An 18,336-nucleotide genomic window follows, 5' to 3' on the forward strand; every position below is an offset into this window, starting at 1 on the left:
ACTGCATGCCTGCATTGTTTTATTTTGTACATACTTAACATATTTGCTTGTCAAATAATTTACGTGAAGTGCTGGTAAGCTGTGACAAGGAACTTCTCAATGAAGCCTTTATTTCATATGAGTCAGTAAATGGCAGGCTCCTAATAGATTTTATTGCCTCAGATGTGTTTCTTTTTTACTGAAATATGAAAACATTTATTTTTGGCAGCAAGATCCATTTCTGAAAATTTTTAATAATTTAAATTAATTATCTTTAATGCTATATTAAGTTAGGAATAAATTCATGCAGATTAGAAAAGTAGTTTCCAGTACTTGGTACATTCTGTCATGTATATATAAAGATAGGTGTAGAATCAATGAAAAGAATATCCGCATATTCATTGTGGAATTTTCAGCAATTGCAGCCACAGTGCAATGTCAGCCAACAGAACAGTATGTTAGGCATTAATTTCTTTAAATCTGAGAAAGAGAGTACATGCACAGTGGTTTACTTTATTGTATTCATGCATGTTTATAGGTTCTAACATCTAGCTTGCAGTTCATCAACCTGTTTCTTCAATAATCCCAAAAAAAAACAAAACAGAGTTTGAAATCTCTTTATTTCCATTATCAGAGTTAACACCAATTTATGATATTACTTGTCAAACTTTAAACCATAATTACTGTGTGATTTAAATAAATGAACCAAACAGTGATATAAAATCAACACAAAAAAACAAAGCCTTTATTGTCAATGATACAAAAAAACTGGTCAGTTTATTGTCAGTTTAGTTATTAATCACATGCATACACATTTATTTGCATACAATTTTCTTTTTAAAAAAATTAAGACTATAATTTCAAATTATATTTGTAAATTTTTTGTATTTTTTTAGGACATAAACCTTAGCTTTTATGACTGTTTGCTTTTATCCTTTGTTTTCACAATACTCTTTCTCTCCCATTGATTATCATATCTTATCTTTTTTCCCCTCTTTTTTCATTTCTGTAGACACCCATTTTAATTTCTTCTTTTCCCCTCCAATAATGATAGTAGGATTTTGAATTTTAAGGAAGAATTATCAAAGTTAGGATTGTTTTACTTATAAGACAATATTGAAAAAAGTAATCATACAGGTTATACAGTATGAATTAACAAGAGATATTTGATGATTATAAGCAAAGCAATTGCATGCCCCTGTAATCAAAGATTCGGGGACATGTTTTTTGTTTTTTTTTTTTTTTTTTTTTGCTTCATTGTACCCCATAATCAAATTTTAGAGCAATCTATTTTCCAGTATTGATTTAAACCAACTGCAACCAATATTTCAGATTTAGACAAAACAAAATTTCTTTTAAAAAAAAAACTTTACCAGACAAACTGCATAATTCCTGTACTCTGCACATACTTATAGACAGTCTATTATATATAATAAACACAATGCGTAATACCACTGTATTTTTATTGAAATCAGAATGTTATATTGTTAAAAGTGACATGTAGGCCTGATGGACTGGGTGTTTAAATTCTTATTATGTGTCTATTTGTTGTTGTAATTGTACATAACACATGCCACCATAATAAACCATTTACTTACTCTCTCCAGTGTGCCTATCTATGTATCTATCTGTCCTCAAAAACTCTAACCTATCTCTTAATTTTTAATTGGTTGGAGCTAGGACTTTCATATTTTATATGTGTATCCTTACTGACAAGACCTTTCTTTGGGTACCAAGATACCAACATCTTTGACCTCTTGACCCTGGAATTTGCAAAAATTTACCAAACTTTAACTTGACTTTTGAATCTTTTGAATCTTGACCTTTGAGTTTGACCTTCTTTTGAAAAACTTTAACCTTGGCCACAACTTTAGAATGGTTCATGTTAAGGCCTTCATATCTCACAGGTTTGTTCCTAGTGACATGAACTTCCCTTTTGTACCAACAATTTTGACCGTTGACCTTGATCTTGGACTTAAACCTACCTTTGAAAAACTTTAGCCTTGTCCTTCATGTTTCAAAGTCATTTAATTTTCACTAATTCTTAATTATCTTCCCTTGAAAAAAAGTGAATCCTTCCATATGAACAACATTGATTCCCCTAACCAAGTGCTCATGTGAGCGATCTGGCCCGTGGGTTTCTCGTTATGTGTTACCAAAAAATGATTAATATAATAATATAAAAATGATTAATATTATCTTTGGATAAAACTAGAATAACTTGGTTGTATATTAAAAAAGAAACAAATAGTATTCATTTGTTTTCCACAGGTGGAGATTTCACCAGAGGAGATGGAATGGGAGGAAAAAGTATATATGGAGAAACTTTTCCAGATGAGAAGCCATTCAAACTGTCTCATTATGGAGCTGGCTGGCTAAGCATGGCTAATGCTGGTATGAAAATCAATTTTGAAAAAAAGACTTTGTAGGACAGAGACAACTGTTGAAAAAAAAAAAAAAAACTGACCAAATTTATGTGTCAGGTACCTTGTGTTGAAATTGGCCTCTCTCATTTTTGTAGGACCAGATACCAATGGCTCCCAGTTCTTCATTACTACTGTCAAGACTCCATGGTTAGATGGTAGACACATAGTCTTTGGCAAGGTTCTGGAGGGAATGAATGTAGTGCGTGACATTGAGGCAGTCCAAACCAACTCCATGGATCGCCCTATAGAGGATGTCACAATAGCCAAGAGTGGGGAATTACCAGTGGCTACACCCTTTGATGTCACTGCAGATGATGCAACTGCATAAATCTGTTTTTAAGCTGGAATATATGCCCTGTGTTCAGTTTTTGTTAAACATTTACATTGATAGAGATTTTTAAAGGTTTAGGAATGATTCTCAATTCATATTTTTTTTGTATCAGAAATAGTAAGGGCCAAACAAAAAAATATGTGTGGTTCCGGTTACACTTCCAAAAAAATTAGGGTAGGTAGGTAGGGATTTTTTTTTTTTTTAAATTTTTTTTTTAAATTTATTTTTTTTTTTTAAACAAAATGATTTTCTTAATTTTTTTCTTAATAAGACCTATCACTGCTTTACAAATGGCATTTAGATGTGGTGTGATAATATACTAGTCAATATTGGTAGGGGACACCTACATGCTAGCTTGCTTTGGATTTAACACTATTAAACACTTGCACTATGTTTTGCAAGGAGGCCGTCATTGCTGAAACTAAAACTTAAACTGGAGCCATTGATGGAAATCGGGGGAAATTCCGGAAAAAATATGAAAATTGCCAAAAAAAAGTTTAGGGTCAGGGGTATAAAATAGGGAAGGTCGGGTAACCGGAACCACACATATTTTTTTATTTGGCCTAAATTATATTTTTTATGCAAATATACATTATTCTTGCCATTGGGAGTAATGATTTTGATTCTCAGGTGCAAGTTTTCTTCACCGTCCATATCTTGTGAATGACAATGTGTTCATTCCTGAAATGTGCCTTCATAAGACCAGTGCACCAGTTTTAAGACATCGAATTATGGTTTATACTTAATTTGTATTTTAAGTGCCAAATCTGTTTATACATATTTCAAATCAAAGATTTATTTGCTGATTTGTTTTGTTGAACCAAATGCTGAATCTCGGACATTAAATTTATAAATTCAATTCATGCTGTGTTTGTTTTATCAGTATCCGTGAAATTTTCTTGATCGACATTTTTTCCTGACTTGGTGAACCTTTCATGCTCTTCAGTGCGCCAAAATGTGAATTCTCATAAACCATATGAAGTTTTAATTTCACTTGTGGATATTTTTCTTTCGAAATTATGCTCCATTTTGAGTTCAAAAGTGTTTTAATTCTTTCTCACCATATGATATTTATTCATTTATCAAGATGATTTCACTACAATGTAAGTTTTATTCAATGTGAAAACACTAAATACTAGAAATATTGTGAGTTGGTTAATAAATGGACACCTTTTCAGCCCCCTCCCACATTTTTCTTCTGCCTGTAACCTTGTTTGAATAGCTTAATTTGATTGAAACTGAAAAGTTTACAACCTGCCAGTGACCTTGAATTTACTGGTACCAAGTTGACCTCGGTTCAAGGTTTTGTCAGACCTTCCTGTCGAACAATATGAGCTTTTAATTTTTATTCATTACAAAGATATGCCACAGACAGGAATGACATTCTGTGTCATAGATTTTGTCCAAAATGCCTGGATAAAGGTCCACACACAGGTATCTTTAAGCTTCCAGCATTTTTCTATTACACGTACAAGGTTATGATCTGAACTTATATTTAACTGTTTTTTTTTTCTGTGACTTTAAACTTGCCCAAAAGACATGTAGTCAAACTGTCAAAGTAATTGCACTCTTTCAGGTCAATGGCAGTCTTCTGCATCATCCCATAAGCTTCCAATTTTTTCCCAGTTTAACAATGGTGCATGACAGGAATTGAAATTTTCGTCAATGATTTTTTTATTGTTCAAATGAATGTTGAGGGAAAGCCACACCCTTAAATCACAAGCATTTTTTCTTCAAATATGAAGTACAAGGTATGACCCAAACATGATTACAAAGATGGATGAAAAGATGGACAAGCATGGGGTTCCAACTTACACTCTCAAAGTTTTATTGGCAAGTGATGTTATAAACCTAGCGATAATAATTAAGCCTGTCTTGGTATATGCAATTGAGCTGATCAAGGACAGCTTTTACTCTACAAACATTGATTGTACCTAGAAATGAGTTTTTTCTTTAAAAAAAAAACACCACTGCATAGACAAGTACAGTATTTCTATCCAAGACACTTTACATGTAAAACTGAAGATTTTTAATTTCTTTCCTATTTTTTGGCCTTCATGATATGACCTCAAGGTCAAAACCATGACACCTGTGGGTCATCAGCAACAATATTCTATACATGTACATCAAATACATTTCAACCAAGTCAAGGTTCAAAAGTTATAGCCAGGCCACCATTTACCTGCATCATTGCCTTGACCTTGAGGATATGACCTTGAGTCAAGACCTAACACATCTGCTAGTCTGCTAGTCATCAGTAACAATAAACTATATACTGAAAACATTTCAACCCAGAGGTTCTAAAGTTATAGCCAGGACACCATTTTACTATATCATTGCCCAGTGGCCTTGACCTTTGAGATATGACCTTAAAGTAAGTCAAGATTATGACACACAGTTAGACCATAGTCAACAACAACCTGAAGTTTAAATTTTTTTCAATTAAAGGTAAGATTTATGGTGCAGACACAATTTTGTGACAAACAGATAGATCACAATGCTAGAATCAAATGATTGGTAGAGCCAAATATATACAAAAGCAAAGTCAGACAATAAAATATATCTTTGAAAATAATTTATTAATTATACATCTTTTTTGAAGTACTAGAATAAAATTGGATATTGTGGATTTTATATTAATTCGTGGGGATCAATGTTCATGGGCAAGCAAAATTTTACTCGTTCATTATTTACTCGTTTATATGGTAGATTCAATGAATCGGTATGTTTACAAAATAAACGTTTGTGTGGATGTAAATTCATGAGTAAGGATGACCTATGAAATTCACGAACACTGGTCCCCAACGAACAATGATGGTTCCACATCATTATGGGAAAAACGTGTAAATAAAGCCTGAAAGAGGACTGTTTGCAAATACATGTATACATATAAATTCAAAATGAACAGTTCATACTCCATCTGGAAATCTAAAGCACTGGCAAAATGCATGACAAAAAAGATCAATTTTTCTTTTCAAATTAAAGTAATACATGTATTCAATGCTAATAATTCTTTTGCTATCTTTTTTTCTACAAATGCTACAATATTATGCTAAATACATGTACTTTATCATTTTATGAAGTTGTGAAACAAATGCAGATATTTATCAATGATCAGGCTTTGTCATTTTTATACAAAGAGGAAAAGTTAATAAAAGGAAACTGCATCAACCTATAACATGGAATGGTATAAAAAAATTCATTACAAAAAAAAAAATGAAAATAATATAATGAAATCACAGATTCTGAAATATCCAATGACCAGAGGCAAATCAGTCATATGAATAACAAATATAAATATATATATATATATATATATATATATATATATATATATATATATATATAGGAAGTATATTACCTGGTAATATATATAGAAAGTATATTAATATTGCAATTATACAAAAAAAAAATCAGTGTCATCCAACAACTACAGTGTACATATAAGGTATCACACCGGTAATTGTTTTCACTATGTAATTCTATATAGAATAAAAAATCATTAAAAATCAGGTATTCGAATTCATGAAAAGATATTTAGCAGGAAGTGTTAAACGTTACCAGTCACATCAGCTGACACCAAAAAATAGGGTACCTACACGGCATTTTCTGATTTTTTCCATCCGCAAACAGGAATACCCTCAAAACCACGTGTATTCAATGTGTTTATAAACATCCTGTGTGCACCCCAGGAAGTGGCCTCCTATGCCCCGAAAGAAATAGTTCCTGTCAAAAACCTTTAATATTTTACAAAGTACATAAAATATCCTAAGCACGGATACCAAAAAGGTAAAAATAGAATAAGGGAAATTAAAAAATTTCTCACAATAAAAAAAAAATTTCTTTATTATGTATGGAACTACAATTGACTAAGTTCATTTTGATTGGTCAATTACCGGTGTGATACCTTGAATATATCACCATTTGAAAGGGAGATAACTTAGATATATTTAACACTTGGTGGGAAATTTTCGTTGTATAAGGTATATGGCACTATTCATCAGAAGTGAGCAGTTTAACACTTAGAGATTTCAGATACTGTAAGGCAGTTTGTACTGAGGTCAAGCAGTATCCCTCCTCTCCCATGATGTACCTACAAAATGTTAAAGATGTGAAATTTTCTTACACAAATCGTCCTACGTAATCATTTATCTTAACTTGAATGTATATTTTTACTTTGAAATAGTATATTATGGAACTTTATCACATGTTTTCTTCTTTATACACTGCATGGATATCAGTTCATGTATGTTATCATTTTCACATCAACAGTAATGTCACAATGCTTTTTGTGTGAAGATGATATGTAAATTATTTTAAAAAATAAAAAGTAAAAAATGATATCTACATGTATATAAAAATTAATCTCTATATAAGTCTCTTTTTGATAAATCCAAAATTAGCTTCAAATTATCTGCCCTTACCCCTCATGAATGAACTCCTCGAGAATGCTGCACTCCGAAACAATCTGGGGATTGCCCATCCTGATGATCACATAGCCCAGGATGGGCAGCAAGTCATCAGCCCCACTTAAAAGAATCCATCAAAAAAATTTAAACATCTCTATAAGTGCATCTGAATTTATGACTAGGCCAGCGGGGGTCATACAATTACAATGCAACTGTTCTATATTTGGTATTTTATTTGTATTGTCAAAAAGACTATCATTTTTGTCCAGACAAAAAAGTCTTTGAATGAACTACATGTATATACTAATTATATACATTAATAACATGTATGCTTATTACTTTTTACACATACTCCACACCAATCTGATTAAAATACAGATCTCTTCATAGCACAAAGCGCAGAGAGTTTGCGCTATGAAGAGATCTGTATTTTAATCAGATTGATTTCACACATACCATTTATCATTTTTGGGGGGAGATAATTTTGGCTTTTTATAGAGATTACCAAAATAAACAAGAGGCCCATGGCCCACATTGCTCACCTGAGCACATTGGCTAGGTAAAAGCACAAATCAGTTCAGTATTGATAAGTTTAAAGGGGGGGGGGGCTTGAATTTTAAACTACCTGAGGATGCTTCAATATCAATATAACAAATAGCTTTGCTTTTCTTGAGCAGAAGGTTTTTTAAAGATTTTTCCTATATATTCCTTTGTAAAAATTTGATACCCCACTGTGGCTCCTCCCTACCCCCAGGGGTCATTATTTGAACAAATTTGAATCTGCACTACCTGAGGATGCTTCCATATCAATATGACTAAGCATGGCTTTGCTGTTCTTGAGAAAAAATATTTCCTATATTTTTCTATGTAAAACTTTGATCCCTCATTGTGGCCCCTTCCTACCCCCGAGGGTCATCATTTAAACAAACTTGAATCTAAAATACCTGATAATGCTTCCATTTCAATATGACTAATCTTGGACTTGCTGTTCTTGAGAAGATTTTTAAAGTTTTTTTCCCTATATATTTCTATGTAAAACTTCGATCCCCCATTGTGGCCCAACCCCTCCCCCAGGGGTCATGTTTTGAACAAACTTGAATATACACTACATAAGGATGCTTTAATATCGATATGACTAAACAAGGCTTTGCTGATCTTCAGAAGAAGATTTTTCATTTTTTCCCTATATATTCCTATGTAAAACTTTGATCCCTAATTGTGGCCCCACCCTACCCCCGGGGGTCATGATTTGAACAAACTTGAATCTACACTACCTGAGGATGCTTCCATATCAATATGACTAATCATGGCCTTGCTGTTCTTGAGAAGAAGATTTTTAAAGTTTTTTCCAATATATTTCTTTGTAAAACTTTGATCCCCCATTGTGGCTCCACCCTAACCCCAGGGGTCATGATTTGAAAAAAATTGAATTTACACTATGTAATGAAGGTATCCTCTAAGTTTCAACTTTTTTAGACGGTTGTTCTTGCGAAAAAGATTTTTAAAATATACGACCAAATTTTCACTATTTCTGAATTATCTCCCCTTGAATGAGGACATGGCCCTTCATTTGAACAAACCTGAATCCCCTTCACCCAAGGATGCCTTGTGGCAAGTTTGATTGAAATTAGCCCAGTGGTTCTGGAGAAGAAGTCGAAATGTTAAAGTTTACAGACAGACGGATGGACAGACGGACAGACAGACAGACTACAGACAAAATGTGATCAGAAAAGCTCAAGCTCAGGTGAGCTAAAAATCACTAAATTTAACTTCTTTCTTATATACATGTACTTAGTTTTACATGCATGATAAAAACAGTAATAATGTGATGCAAGAAAGTTACTAGCATGATGCCAGAGATGTGTATGTGGTGTGTTGGTGAATGCATAAAATTTTTGTAAATACAGTCAAACCTCATTATCTCAAACTCGATGGGACCAAGAGAAAAACTTTGAGATAACCGAGAGTTCGAGATATCAAGGATTAAATACTTAAGAAATATGTGGTTAAGACTTTCCAATCACTTCGACATATCCATGGTATTTAAGATATCCGTGTTCGAGATACCGAAGTTCAACGGTATGTTATGCCCTGTTCACACAAAGAGTTTAATTCGAATTAAACGTAAGTTACTGCGAATTAAATTTGATCTGCGTTCACATGGAAAATTTAATGCAAATTAGTTTAATTTGAATTAATTTACTGCGCATTAAATTACTTCACATTAGCTCTGTGTGAACGCTAAGCGAAGCTAATTCGAATTAAATTTTGATGTATGAGTAAGGGCAGAATTAAGTCACATGCCACATGTCGGTGGTCAAATATAGGTATTTGTGCTATTTTTGAGTGAAAATCAAAGGAAAACTATGTTAATCACTAAAAACTGTACAGACACTATGAAATTATGTCAAATGTATATCTGCTCTGCATAATGTGACATGATTTGCAAATGACATCATAATAGCCTTACTGAATAGCCTTATAGTAGAAATAAAATTTAAGTTCGCATTTGTTTACTTTGCATTAGCTGTCGTGTGAATGCAATTTAATTCACATTAGTTTAATTTACATCATTTTACTCCGCATTAATTTACTGCAAATTAAACTCTCCGTGTGAACAGGGCATTAGCTACATACTTGAGCATTTATTATTTGTAAATACTGATCAAACAAATATTACATGTACAATAACTGTTACAATGCATTTCAAATACACATGTATATGGAATAGGTTTCAACAAAATTTCATCCTCCAAAAATTAATGGTATACATTGTAGACCCAAATCATCCACATATTGATGTGACCCACCAATAAAACCAGCTACTGTAGATCACTATATTTTCTGAACACCTTATTTATGCCAGCTAGCTATTTGGCATTTTTTATAAATGAGACAAAATTTTCCTGAGCTTTGGTTATTATAGTACATAATCCTTAAATATTGTATGTTAGAATAAAATTTTTGCAAGCATACAGTCTCTTGTAATTATGCGAAAATAAAGTTTTCGCACATAACTTGATTACAGTCTATGGTAGATAGTACTGAATGTACACTTAATTTACTGATTTACTTAAAAACTGCATGATTGTGCTCACATAATAACAATAAATACTCACATGCTGGGGCTTTTATCTGCATTACTGTAGTACTCCTCTACACATCTACATATCAGGCGAGACGATTTCACTAGAAAGAGAAATATTCCCTAAATGTATCTTAAAGACATTTAAACATGATGAAAAAACTTCAATCACATTTTCAATCTTGAACAGAAAAAATAGGGAAAATAGGGAATTTAAGCCTATAATCAAATCTCAACTGCTTCTTGTGCATAAATGCACAATCTCAATTGTTCCCTGCCCAAAATCATGTCATCATAATGGGAGAAGATAAATTGATTTTGGTTCTTTGTCCATCTAACTTATCAACCTCTGACTGGAATGAACTCAATCTTTATTAAATTGTTGCTTGTGTCAGATGGTGTGTCAAAAGTTTGTCTGAAGGTCCTGTCTTCAATGTATAGGTCATAGTTCAAGGAGTTGTTGAATTCATGAAACAGATCTTGTCTACGCAATACAAATGTAAATATTTTATTCCTTTTTCATGCCATTAACTCTGACTTGAGATGATGCTTGTGAGCTTGATTATGTGATTTGAACAAACGTGAATCTGCACTTCATGAGAATGCTTACTATTCATGGCCCTGGGGTTTTTAAGAGGAAAATGTTGATACATTTTTTTACTCTACAATTCTTCACTATTGTGCCCCCCTTACCCCCCATAGCCATGACTTGAGAAAAACTGAATCTACATTACATGAGGACACTTGTACACTGTATACAGGGCTATTTTTGCCTTGTTATTTTCCCCTTTTCACACTTGCAAATGACAGCCAAAATTTTGCCTGAATACAGTATTAAATTCACTACCATGACACTGCAGTTCTTGAGAAGATTTTTAAAGGTTATTTCCTATACATTCCCAAATTAAACTTTAATCCCCTATTTTGGCCCACCCTACATCCATAGACCATGACTTGAACAAACTTCAATATATATACTACATCAGAAAGCCTTCACATAAGTTTCAGCTTTTCTGACCAAGTAGTTCTGGAGACCCTCCAATTTTTCACTATTTCTTTATTATCTTCCCTTGAAAGAGGGTTTGGCCCTTCATTTGAACAAACTTCAATCCCATCAAAGGATATTCTGTACCAAGTTTGTTTGAAATTGACCAGTGGTTCTGGAGAAGAAGATGAAAACGTTAAAAGTTTACAATGACAACAAGGATGACAACAGCCCAAACCTTTGGTTTAGGTGAACTAAAAAGAAACCCACTCAAACAAAGAAATAAATTATATACCCAAACACTCTAATTTCCCAAGTAAAGTAACTTGTGAAGAAATGGTTTGGAGCTCTTCAATTGCTGGCTTGTATGGAATGTAGGTCAGATCTTGGTCATGTGACTGCAACTGCAATTTCTTTTTCACCCCAAGAGCTTCAGGTAAGGAGTTCATATGAACTGTCATAACATGTGCAACCTGCAGCTCAGAGGACTTGTTAGCATACCTAAATAAAGTGTATAGCTAAAATTTTAGATTTAGAGTTACTGAAAGCAAAATTGCCCACATTACATCTGTACATGATTTCCAGATTTGAAATTACTGACATTTTATGAAAAAACTTAAGTTCAACAGTATCTTGATTTATATCCATATTGACACAGATTTCAAGATTTTATATACATTGATCTATAAATTATTGTATACCTGTACAATGCAAGCAAATACTGCCAGATAGGTTTAAAGAAAGGCTCTTCCAGCTTGGAATAACAGTAATCTCTGCCCTCGGGAGAGCTCAGTTGCTCATACACACATATAAACATCTCCTGTAGCTTATCAAAATAGCGGTGAACATCCTCAGATATTCCCTTAAGGTGCCTCTTGTGTGCCTCAACCCTCAGTCTCTCTATTTCTTCAGGATCTTCCAGTGATTGAGCTGAGTCACTTCTGTCCTTAGTAAAACTCTCTTCTTTCACATCTCCAGAACTGATCTTCTCTTTTGTATCTGATCTGTCCTGGCTTTCAATACTTCTCTCCTCTTTTGGATGATGTTCTCCATCTTCTCCCTCCTCCTCTTCATCGTCAAACAAATCATCCATGTTTTCAGCTTGGTATGTCTCAACATCCAGAGAAATCCTCTTGGCCATCTTCATAGTTTTCTCTCTATCTTCCTCCAGTTTGTGCTGTAGTTTATCACCCATGTCCATGGCTTTTTCAAGATCCTCCTTAACATCTTCACTGATTTCTTCCATTGTTTTCGTCTCTTTTTTAGATTCATCTTCCCCTTCACTTAAGGATGTTGCACTGGAATCTTTCCTCAGAGTTGTCTCCTCTAAACTGTGACTTCTCACTTTCTCCTCAAAATTGTCTCCTGCATCTTTATTGTTTTTGTTTTTTTGCAATGTGTCCTTGACCTCTTGCTTTGAAGGCCATAAACTCTTGTCTAAAGGAACAGTTATACGTTTTAATCCTTCAAGTTTATCACACACCAAAGGGTAGATTCTCTCATATATTTTGAATTGGTAGGCTTTCAATTTTTCAGTAATAGGGTGATCTTTGCAGCTGTGAAAAAAAAAATCTAACATTATTTTCCTATCTTCTTGAATAAAAAAAAAACAACAACAACCCCCCCCCCCCCAAAAAAAAAAAAACAAAAAAAACCCCAGATATTACAGACTGACATGACATTGAAGATTTATACAGATATACATTTCTGTATTTTATTTCTAGCTTTAATACCTGTTGAAATACAATACCCCCCCCCCCCCAAAAAAAATTAAGGCCTGAGTATCGCAAGCTACATAATGATACGATAGAAGTTTCAAACAAAACAATGAAAATTATCTTGTACTGTATCACAATACACACATGGCGATATGATACGTGTATTGTGAGCCCTTGTGATCAATATGATCGATGCATTGCTGTATTGTTACACCTCTACTAAAATAATAATAAAATTTACCTGAGGACTGAATTCATTACTTTACTAATTACAGACTGATCTGTTGGATTTTCTTCAAGTTCCTTGCGCATGTTATGTAACCATTTCTTAAAAAAAAATTCAAATTACCAGTACTTGGATCTTATACTACAATGATAATTTGACATTAAAAAGCAACAGGAAAATTCAACTTTAAATCAATTTAAAAACAACATTTAATAGGTCCACTCACAGCATCTTGCTCATAGATCATGACTTGTTTGTAAATTTCTTTGGTTTCCTTGTCTGAAAATCCAAATTTTCTACAAAATGAATGTACATTTGATAAAATCCGAAGTATTTTTTCCAGCCATTTTTATCAATATCTTCATTTTCACAATTGTGTCTTTTTTTTTTCTTTTTTTTTTTTTGCTTTTCAGCGTATTTTATGATTTTATTTTTCTTTTATTTTCCCACATGTCTTTACAATGTAACATTTCCATCCCAGCCCTGTTCTCTTACTGATTTGCAAGTTCATCCAACCTCTTCTGTCTTTCTTGCATCTTCTTGGCAAGCTAAAAACAATTGCTAAGGAATGTTTCAGTGGTGTCACAAACCTATATTAGAATATGATATTGTTTAGAGCCATTTTCACACTCATTTTGAAATTCATGTTGTTTGACGCACAACAAAGTACCAAAGACGGCAATGTTTGTCAATTAATAGACCAGTAGTTGTTGCCAGAAGACTTGAGTTCATTTACTAACAAGCTGCCGATGTAAAAAGACTGTCCAAGACCAAATTACAGTGGTTCTGAGAACTTCTTTAACAAAAGGATACAGCTTCTTCCTGAAGTTTAGCAATTGCTAGATTTTCTGCCATCTTTCTCTGCAATGTCAGACTCTGTAAAAAAGATGTTTCGAAAATCAAACAATCGATCATGTTATTTTTGCTGTATTTACACACTCTATTGTAGAATGGTTTTAATACAGTCTATACAGGTACATGGACTTTCATAATATATAAAATATGCCTTGAAAAATGTCTTTTTGTGCAGCAAATCTTTAAAAATTTCAGATTGTCAAAACTTACAAATTTTTTTCAAATGCAGGAAGCTACTTGATATGAAATAATACTAAATTTGCTTTATCTCTCTATTAAAAAAGCACACAACCTGTATGTGTATGATTGTATATTCCAAAACAAGTGTTGAAATTCTGATATGATAGTTATGCATGTAAATCACTGAACTTACCAGGTTGAAGGCATTCCTGGCATTGAGTTTGGCCTGTCTGGCTTTGTAAGCTCTCATCAATTGTTGGTTCTGTCTGTAAGCCATCTCCATTGGTCCCAGTGATCTGGTCCTTCAAAATTCATATAAACATAATTTGCATTTTTTCATAAATGATAAACCAAGAGGAATAATCAATGGTCTGGTCCTCAAAAATAAGGATATAAAAGTAAACCAACATACTAAAAGCTCATATCAATTGATAAAGCAAGAGGAATATGTTCTAACAAGAGGCCCATGGGCCACAACGCTCACTTGAGTAACTTTGGCCCTGCTGTTCTTCATCAGATTATCCCCCTTGTAATACTTATTGTGACCCCAACCCTCTCCCAGGTTTCATGATTTGAAGAATTTAGCTTTCAGCTTTTCTGGTCCAGTGGTTCTTGAGAAGATTTTTAAAGAGTTTTCCTATATATTTCAATGTAAAACTTTGATTCTCTAATGTGGCCCCATCCCACCTCCAGGGGGCCATGATTTGAACAATTACCGGTAAGAGTCTGCACTACCCAAGGATGCTTTCACATAAGTTTCAGCTTTTCTGGCCGAGTGGTTTTTGAGAAGAAGATTTTTAAAGAGTTTTCATATATATTTCAATGTAAAACTTTGATTCCCTAATGTGGCTCAACCCTACCCCAGGGGCCATGATTTGAACAATTAAGAATTTACACACTCCAAGGATGCTTTCACATAAGTTTCAGCTTTTCTGGCCGAGTGGTTCTTGAGAAGAAGATTTTTAAAGAGTTTTCATATATATTTCAATGTAAAACTTTGATTCCCTAATGTGGCTCAACTCTACCCCAGGGGCCATGATTTGAACAATTAAGAATTTACACTCTCCAAGGATGCTTCCATATAAGTTTCAGCTTTTCTGGCCCTGTGGTTCTTGAGAAAAAGATTTTTTAATGACCCCAGCCTATTTTTGTCTTTTCTTAATTAACTCCCCTTCTAAGGAGACTTGACCCTTCATTTTGACAATTTAATCTCCCCTTCACCCAAAAATGCTTTGTGCCAATTTTAATTGAAATTGGCCCAGTAGTTAAGAAGAAGTTAAGAATGTGAAAAGTTTATAGACGGATGGACGACAGACAACAGAGGCCTGTTCAACAGTGCGAACGTTTGCGAGCGCTTGCGAACATTTCTGTTGGAGAGATTAAGAATTTTGGTGAGCGCTCTCGCGAACGTTCGCTCTGTTGAACAGACCTCAGGTGATTAGAAAAGCTCACTTGAGTTTTCAGCTCAAGTGAGCTTAAAATGAACTTTTACAACAAAAAATAGAATTGAACAAGGGCCCTATGTGTCCCAGTGCTAACCTAGGTCACCCTGGCGCTGCTGTTCTTTGGTTGATTTTTAAAAGATTTTTTTTCCCTTTTTATTCCCATGAACATGATGAAAAATTTTGAAGACATATTGTGACCCCAGTCTTGCCCAGAGGCAAGCATTTAAACAAACTTAAATTTACATTAACTGAGTATACTTGCATGTGAATATAACTACTGGTAATCATGGCCTTGCTGTTCTTGAATAGAAGATTTTGAAGTTATTTTTTTCTGTTACATTCCCATATAAAAGTTTGATCCTATTGTAGTCCATGCCATCATAACCTCCTGGGCCATGACTTGAATAAATTTAATCTGCACTACCTAAAGATGCCTGCATATCAATATGACTAAACATGGCCCTGCCATTCTTGAAAAGAAGATTTATTCCAAGATATTCCCATTCAAAATTTGATCTCTTATTGTAGTCCCCTAACCCCTCCCCCCCTTAATTATTTCCCCTTGGAAGGGGCACATTACCCTTCATTTGAACAATTTGAATCCTTTTTACCCCTGAATGCTCTGTGCCAAGTTTGATTGAAATTAGTCTCAGACAGGTGTCCCCTATGTAAGCACAAACTCATCAGCTGTGAAATTTCAGTTGTTATTGTTTCACAATAACTGATTGATGACATTATGGGTTCATCATGTGTGTCCCTGACCTGATTTATCATACCTCTGGTAGGTTGGTCTGTCCATAGCTTCTGGTATTGGGGGTACAGGAGCAGAAAATCTAAATCCTGGTGTGTGAGGTTCCATGTCTAGTGCTGCTGTACTCGGATGTGAGCTGGCTGTCATCTCAGTGTGAAGTTTCTGGTCAGGCATTGGAGATGTTCTGGCTTTTTGTGGAAAATATTTCATTTAAATCTTAAGCTCATAAAATTAAGTGAAGTGTGAGTATTTCTATAAATTATAAAGCCATTTTTTACAAGTAATTCTTTTCTACTCACAATATATTTGAGAAGGTATGCATTAATCTTAAAACATACATGTGATTCTATAGAATAAAAAAAAGAACCTTACAAAGACTGTTAACAACAATTGCAATCCGTTCAATACACTGACTTCCAAGTTTGACAAACTTCACAACTTCTGTACTTATATACACTTTGTTATCTAAAAAATAAAAACATATAAACATGTGACAAAATATAAATTTTATACTTCCTTGCATGTAATTCATTGACTTTATCTACAAAATGTTCTCAGAAAAAATTAAATAATAACAATATCTCCAAATTAGTGCATCATAGCAACTACATGTTTCTTCATAATGTACAATTAAAATTAGCTCTTAACAACTAACCTACAAGACAATTACAAATTCTTATGAGTTTATTTTACCTCTGGCTTTTACATCTTTGAGAAGGGTTGTCATGATTTGGAGAACACATTCTGCATATTTCACATAAGCATCCTAAATGGAGAAGATAACGGTCACATGAGGAGAAATATTTCATGGGGAGGTCTAGCTACACTAAGTTGTGGCAAAATTACGTGCATATAAAGTCTGAGAAGCCCAGCCAACAAACTTAATTTCCTCTGATCACACATCTGTGCATAAGAAGCTGGCAGAATAGAGAGAAGTACAATTTTGTCTGATTGCCTCATTTTTTATTTTACAATTTTGAGATTTTGATTCTTTTACATCACTCAGATTACAGAAAATGTTGTAGCATAGAGGTTTTATTGCCTTTTTCTTCCAAGATTTGAGCATTGTTATAAACTTTATTTTGAAATCAGAAGCAGTGAATCTTGGCTCTGATTAAGACATGCCTTCTCTGGTTGCAATGGGATTTTTAGGTAAAGCACTTTACCAAAACCATAGAAAAATTCATGTCATGTGGCCCCTTGGGAAAAAGATTCATATCATTGAATGCAGTTGGATCACAGGGGCATCTTATCCACTCTTTTCTCTACTACACATATAAAGATACATGTATACTCAAATAGCGTTTCCCATATGAAAAGTATGAACTTCAAGGCGGTATAGGGGGGTGGTGTATTTTTATATGTGCTGTAGAGAACAGAGAGGATAAGATGCCCCTGTGCATGGACATAGTCACAATTGACATATAATGAGAGAGTACAGAACATATGTAATGTACTGCATGAACTGTAAAAATGACTATGAAGGATTGTTTTTTTTTTTATAAATATTATAAGTAAAAAGTATTGTCGGAGCATTTGAGCATACACTGATTTCTCTAAATGTTGGAAGTATAATATAACTGTATGTACTTATTAAGAGTAAAATTACATTAATGATTATGAACTTTCACTTCTGTCAGATTGACTGCACAGCATGACTTTCCAACTTTAAAACAAATAAAGCACACGAAAAAGCACATATAATATTAAGAAAAGTTAACAATTTTACCTCTAGTTTGTTATTGTAATCAAACTGAAGTGCATCAGCAATGTTTTTCATTACAGCAGCTAACATGGTATCCATCGTGCCTGGCTGATTCAGTCTCAGCTGTCTGCTACTTCCGTCTTCCGAGAAATGCCGATGAATTCCGGAAACACTCGAAGAAAAATATAAAAGAGAAAAATAATGAAACTCAGAGAATTTACTAGAAAAAAATATTAATCTG

General features: G+C 33.6%; 2 protein-coding genes across 2 annotated transcripts in view; one reads left to right on the forward strand and one right to left on the reverse strand.

Annotated features, from left to right (window-relative positions):
• LOC133205243 (peptidyl-prolyl cis-trans isomerase B-like) overlaps nt 1-3,595 on the forward strand; it is a 7,655-nt gene extending 4,060 nt beyond the window's left edge. Inside the window, exons 3-4 of the mRNA XM_061341009.1 lie at nt 2,251-2,373; nt 2,501-3,595. Coding sequence (XP_061196993.1) covers nt 2,251-2,373; nt 2,501-2,733 — 356 coding nt within the window. The 3' untranslated portion in view covers nt 2,734-3,595. The remainder of the gene's footprint in view (nt 1-2,250; nt 2,374-2,500) is intronic.
• Nucleotides 3,596-6,673: 3,078 nt separating this feature from the next.
• Nucleotides 6,674-18,260, reverse strand: LOC133205241 (VPS9 domain-containing protein 1-like). Its single transcript, XM_061341007.1, has 14 exons — nt 18,120-18,260; nt 17,084-17,156; nt 16,763-16,855; nt 16,416-16,578; nt 14,388-14,496; nt 13,973-14,035; nt 13,655-13,707; nt 13,386-13,455; nt 13,175-13,260; nt 11,917-12,771; nt 11,511-11,716; nt 10,265-10,334; nt 7,161-7,265; nt 6,674-6,829 (listed from the first exon to the last, which is right to left on the reverse strand). Exons 1-14 carry the CDS (start codon nt 18,192-18,194, stop codon nt 6,730-6,732), a joined length of 2,121 nt encoding a protein of 706 aa, XP_061196991.1. The 5' UTR covers nt 18,195-18,260; the 3' UTR covers nt 6,674-6,729.
• Nucleotides 18,261-18,336: the final 76 nt, after the last annotated feature.

The sequence above is a fragment of the Saccostrea echinata genome, unplaced genomic scaffold (genome assembly GCF_033153115.1).
Source record: "Saccostrea echinata isolate AGI-Se365-2 ecotype Australia unplaced genomic scaffold, CSIRO_AGI_Sech_v1 ptg000054l, whole genome shotgun sequence".
In the NCBI taxonomy this organism is placed as follows: Eukaryota; Metazoa; Mollusca; class Bivalvia; order Ostreida; family Ostreidae; genus Saccostrea; species Saccostrea echinata.